Source organism: Megalobrama amblycephala, linkage group LG14 (genome assembly GCF_018812025.1).
Source record: "Megalobrama amblycephala isolate DHTTF-2021 linkage group LG14, ASM1881202v1, whole genome shotgun sequence".
NCBI classification, from domain to species: domain Eukaryota; kingdom Metazoa; phylum Chordata; class Actinopteri; order Cypriniformes; family Xenocyprididae; genus Megalobrama; species Megalobrama amblycephala.
In genome coordinates, this window is record NC_063057.1 from 11,602,878 (window position 1) to 11,609,261 (window position 6,384).

General features: G+C 40.1%; 1 protein-coding gene across 7 annotated transcripts in view; it reads left to right on the forward strand.

The window, feature by feature from the left end:
- Nucleotides 1-3,406, forward strand: part of lmo3 (LIM domain only 3) — a 53,722-nt gene extending 50,316 nt beyond the window's left edge. For all 7 annotated transcript variants that reach the window (XM_048154856.1, XM_048154853.1, XM_048154851.1 and 4 more), the window contains one exon: nucleotides 1,835-3,406. In XM_048154856.1, coding sequence (XP_048010813.1) covers nucleotides 1,835-1,940 — 106 coding nt within the window. In that variant the 3' untranslated portion in view covers nucleotides 1,941-3,406. The remainder of the gene's footprint in view (nucleotides 1-1,834) is intronic.
- Nucleotides 3,407-6,384: the final 2,978 nt, after the last annotated feature.

The following is a 6,384-nucleotide window of genomic DNA, read 5'->3' on the forward strand; positions in this document are numbered from 1 at the left end:
TCGAAAAGAAATGAAGGTATTTGAGGAAAACACTCCAGGATTTTTCTCCATAAAGTGGACTTCAACAGTTACCAACAGGTTGAAGGTGCAGTTTCAATGCAGCTTCAAAGGACTCTACACGATCCCAGCCAAGGAATAAGGGTCTCGTCTAGCGAAACGATAAGTCATTTTATAAAAAACTAATAAAAATTGTATACTTTTTAACCACAATTTCTCGTCTTGCACTAGCTCTGCGATACACCACGCATTACGTAATCACTTTGGAAAGCTCATGCATGACATAAGCGGAAGTACCTCAGTAGGGCGAACAAGCACGATTAATGGATATTACTTGGTTATACTTGGTCCAAACTAATGGCTGCACCTTCCTGCTTGACACTGCCATGTATAACAAATAAAAAAAGTTTTCCGGAGTGCATGCAAGGGAGCAGTTTACAAAGTATCCTTGTGCTCGCTCATTATATTCAACAATGACGGAAAGGGTAATGGCTCTCAGATCACGTTGCAACCCCTCCTTAGGATGTTTAAAGGAATATTGCGGGTTCAATGCAAGTTAAGCTCAAACGGCCTTACTCACACCAATAACAGGTGTTATACTGAGGCACTTACAATGGAAGTGAATAGTCCCAATCCGTAAACATTAAAATTCACAATAATTCCCTTATTCCTCAGCTGGGATCGTGTAGAGCCCTTTGAAGCTGCATTGAAACTGCAATTTGGACCTTTGGAAAAATCCTGGAATGTTTTCCTCAAAAACTTTAATTTCGGTCCCACTTTATATTAAGTGGCCTTAACTACTATGTACTTACATCAAAAAATAAGTACAATGTACTTATTGGGTTCATATTGAATTGCAAAACACATTTGCAGCTATTGAGGTGGAAACGGGTAAGGTTAGGGAAAGCTTAGGTGGTATGGGTAGGTTTAAGGGTAGGGGTTAGGGTTAAGGGATGGGTCAACAGTGTAATTATAAATGTAATTACAGAAATTAATTACAGATGTAATTACATGCAGGTGTTTTTAAAATATAAGTACAATGTAAAAACATGTATGTACACAATAAGTGCATTGTATCAAATGATTAATTTAAATGTAAGTACATAGTAGTTAAGGCCACTTAATATAAAGTGGGTCCTTAATTTCTTCTCGACTGAAGAAAGAAAGACATAAACATCTTGGATGACATGGGGGTGAGTAAATTATCAGGAAATTTTAATTCTGAAGTGAACTAACCATTTAAGACAGTGCCTAATGTTTAACTAATGTTCGCCTAACGTTGCATTCCCAATACAAACTTTTAATCGTTAAAACGGTACCAGAAGACACTCAAATGCATTGTATTCCTCCTCGTCCACAGGCGGGAGGGTTCTGTAGGCAACGCTGGCCAGTAGACACGAGCATTCGTTGGCACTCCGACCTTGTCGAACTCTCGCTGTGAGCAAGATAAGCGGCCCTCAGGATGGCTAAACACACAGAGCACTCGCTCTCGCTCTCGTTCCCTCTGCCGCCTTCTTTGTCTCTCTCTTCTGCCTGACCAACATAATCTTCTTTCCAAAAGGTCAAGTGAGACAGCGGCCCGTCAGGCAGCGCTAAAGCCTGCGCTCCGTCTGTGGGGTATATTTATGAAACAGCTGCAGGTAGAGAAGATGCTAGGTGCACTCTGGAGATACTCTTTCCAGACCAGCCGACTTGTCCGCGGGATAATGTACGCTAATATTTGAGTGGGCGGAATGCGAGTCTGTGGGGAAGCCTGCAACTTTCGCTGGTAATGAGTCCTTCTGCGTCCCTCTCGAGTTACGTAAACACCATGTTTCTGTTTCTTGCCTCCATGCAGGTTCTGCGTCGGAGACAAGTTCTTCCTGAAGAACAACATGATCCTGTGCCAGACAGACTACGAGGAAGGACTGATGAAGGAGGGCTATGCGCCGCAGGTCCGCTGATCACCCCTCTAACCCGCCGCTTTCAGTAGGGGAAAGAGCTGCGAGAGGACCTGAAAGGGACATGCAATCAGACACAAAAGCACTAGTGTCCTCTCCAGCCCCTGTCCCCATCACATTGTATATACGAAGAGCCCAATTGAGGGATGGTGTACTGTACAGATTAGCCATAGAGACGTTTTTTGTAAGTGGGAGAACATTTGAAGACGGACCAAGACTGTGGTTCTGTTATAATGACGCTGCCTGACGGCCTTACGTCTCAATGGCCCGACTTTTGTGAACATAAACACACACAAACGTACAATCCACTGCAAGACCCCTGTCCATATCACAATGATGCCATTTAAATTGCTTTACAGGGTGAAGACCACATAGTTTAAAAAACATAAAAAAAAAAATCATTATTTATTTACAAGTTTGCGAGAAGAGAAGGAGCCATGTCAACATAAGTTCTCAGGTTGAATGAGTTTCCTCACTGTTCTTACTATTACAATTTCTTTTTCGTTTACATTGCGTCTTAACCAGCGAAAAGCTATTTGGGATAAACACAATCATCCAATCAGAAGATATTTGATGTTTAATGTACAGGTCTGAGAACCAGTGAGATTTCACAGTGGGCTGAGTTACCCAGCGCAATGCCACAGATACAAACAAAATGTCCTGGCTGTTTAGGACAACTTGCCGAAAGCTTGCAAAATCGCACCTGGTTAAAACACAGCGTTAGCTTTTTTACTACTCTTTGGACTTCGACATCTTCAACATCAAGTGATGTGATTTCATTAGTTACATAAAAAATAAAAACCCTGTTTTATACCTAAAGGACCCTAGTGGTCAAATGCAAACTCTATGAACATCTGCGTTTGGCACGTGTGTAATGTGGTTTAGTGGGTTGGAAAAAGATGGATTTGTTACTTTCTTCACTGTATTTATTTAATAGGCTTTTCATCATTGCGCGTAATTCAAGGCTCTGTCCCTGACATGTTTATACTTGAACTAAAACACTGCTTAGTCGCCAAGCATCTCCTCCAGACATGACGAACATCACATCATATTTTTTTGTGCAGCCCATCAGCTGACATAATTCTCTTTAAACACAATCAGGTCGCATAAACTAGGCATTACTGGAGCACGTGAATACCCGGTCGGAGGATTTTACCGGGTTTGTTTACTATCGATTCAAGGCGACACTCAAGCGCAAATCACTACTGAAGCCTACTTCATTGATAATTCTTTTATGGGCTATGATTACCTTTGGAAACAGAGGGCATAGCCTAGAGAAAATATGAGGACAAACTTAATTTGTATATGGTGGTTGTACATATTTAAAAAAAAAAAAATCCTTTTTGCTTGCTATTGTATATGGATTTTCTTTTTATGTGTTATTCAGCATGAGATGTTTATTTTTAGGATGTGTACATACTGTACTGTAATCATTTTAAGCACAAATGTAATACAGTTTTATTGTGTTAGCACTGTGTGTTGGCTTTCTTTGTGTCCTCTTTGTTTTTTCACAAAAAGCATTTGGCACTTTCCACAAACGGTACAAAATAGAACATGAAGCGCTTAAATAAAGATTTTTTTGTTTTTGTTTTTCAGCAAATGATTGTTGAAATGATTCTATTCATTTTCTGAGATTTGCTAGAATGAGAGAACAAAAATTAAAACACTTAATTATATTATTGAATTTGATAGAGTTCAGTGGTTGAACTGAAAATGTCCAAATGACGTTACATTAACTTTTGGATACAGTCAATAAGATCAAGACACCTGAGGTGAAACTGGTCAAAATCTCCCCATTTTATGGGAAGTATATATATCATGCATGGTTTACTAAACATATCTAATAGTTCTCTAACAAAAAAAAAAGCCATTAAAAAAAGTAATGGTACACCAAAACCTACAACAAAAAAAAAGCCATTCAGAGGATGCCATCTCTCTCTCTCTGTCTCTCTCTCTTTCTCAATGGCCGGTTTGCATACACTGTCATTTCTAAGACGGAGTGTTTACTGAAGCAATTTGGGTTAAGTGCCTCTCTCAAGGGCACAACTGTAGATGCCGAGCAGCCAGTGGTGAACCTTCAGGTCTCCACTCCATTAGCCTATCCACCAGACCATGCTGCACTTCCGGTTCTGTGATTGATCATAAGTGCAATTTGTCATTTTGTCATCCATTTTGTTGTCATCGCCCCTCAAAAATTTCCTCCCCTTTAGTCTGTGGGAAGGAAAAAAGGGTGAGTGAGAAAAAAATGGATCCACCGGTCCAGCTAAAACAGCTGAGTGTTTAACAGTGAGTTGCTCAACTTTAGCTAAGACAAACTCAAGTGAGGTTTAAAGGTAGTGACCTGGTCATAATTAACCTTGGAGATTGATCGATACACCATCAATCCTTCTTACAAAACGTGTTTTTGTCTTACCTTGATTCACTATGGTAAGCCCATTATAAGTGTTTATATTTTAGACCGAGCAGGATGCTTTCTGCATGAAATTGTATACTTGCGTCACTTGTCACGTGTCTCGTCATACCCATTTAAAAAAAAAAAAAAACTCAGAACAGAGGAGAGTCTGCTGCCAAAAACAGAATGCGACAGAGCATGTAATAAAACAAGAATCAACATTGCCTTGGCTTTTAGGAGATGGCGAAAACTGCACCCGACCATCCACGTGATCTACAAGAAAACGTGATTCATCAGACCCTTCTTCCATCGCTCCGTGGTCCAGTTCTAAAGCTCACATGCCCCACTGTTGCCGCTTTCAGCGGTGGACAGGGGTCAGCATGGGCACCCTGACTGGTCTGCAGCTATGCTGCCCCTATACGCAACAAACTGCGATGCACTGTGTATTCTTGAGCAATTTGAGCTACAGTAGTTTGTCTGTTGGATCAGACCACACGGGCCAGCCTTTGCTCCCCATGTGCATCACTGAGCCTTGGCCGCCCATAACCCTGTCGCCGGTTCACCGCTGTTCCTTTCTTGGACCACTTTTGAAAGATACTGAGCACTGCAGACCGGGAACATCCCACAAGTGCTGCAGTTTTGGAGATGCTCTGACCGTCTGTCGTCTAGCCATCACAATTTGGCCCTTGTCAAACTCGCTCAAATCCTTACGCTTGCCCGTTTTTCCTGCTTCTAACACATCAACTTTGAGGACAAAATGTTCACTTGCTGCCTAACATATGAAGAGATAATCAGTGTTATTCACTTTACCTCTCAGTGGTCATAATGTTATGCCTGAATGGTGTATATATATATAAATTGTATAAGTAAGGCCTACACTTGAGCCATTTAAAAGCTTTTGTAGTTTGCTTAGCAAGCAAAGCCAGAATATTGCTTGAAGATCCTCTTCACTGTACAATTGAAACGCTGAGATTAAAGTTTTCCTTCTAATTAAGGAGGCTGTTTAAAGTAGCCTGTGAAGTTTGACAACAGCGGCACTCACATCACATTACAGCCTATAATAAGCAGACCAATTAAACTAATTGAATTTCTTTAGCCTGAAACACAGAGGGAAAAAAATTTCTTTGATTAGACTCAAGCTGTTAAGTCCTTCCATAAAAAGCAGAGACGGCTCTGAAGCCTCACTAGATAACAATCCAGTCTAAAGAAACTAGGGGATCTACTTCGCTAATTTACGGTAATTGTCTCATATGGTGAAGTGTTTGAAGGAAGATATAATGAAACCCTTCTGTTAGCGCTTACACTGTGGTCATTCTTGACTTTAGAGTGATGTGACTGTACAGTATGGCCAATTACTGATTTCAGCACTGTAAAACACATTCAGATACATGCATAATAGAATTTAGAACAGTACAATACAGAGCTGAAAATGACACATAAATATTCTAAGCAATCAGCAGAACTAATTGTGCTCACAAATACAATTGGGTTTCAAATCATATCTTTAGAATGACTGACTGTAAGTTTGTAAGTGATAAAATCTAATAAAGTCTCAGTATCACTATCTGATGTATCTTAATCTTTTGATGTAAGCGTACAGAGACGCCAAGAGAGTTTTTCATTCAACATCTGAGGGTACTGTACAACATTTTACACATTCATGTATAAAATGTGTCCTAAACTGCTGACTCATTCATTGAATCGGATGGATCTAATGTTTGCTGTCAGTCACCACATTGGTGTGGAAACTGTACTTAGGAATCACAGATTCTGTGTCTTGGAAAGTATGACCAAAATAGGAATTTTCACCGGAAAATGTCATCTGATCAAGTAACAAATCTGCCACTTTTGTTTTGACCAACTGAGAAAAAAAGCCTTACAATACATAGTGCTGCCAATGGTGATTAAATCTAACGATCGCTTAGCTCGGATCACGTCAAACCATGCAAATTATTATTATTATTGTTATTGTTATAGTGTGTTCTCAAATTGTTAATGGTAACAACATCAGCATTGCGTGACTATGTGTATTTAGTGTGTATTAGCGTTACTTGT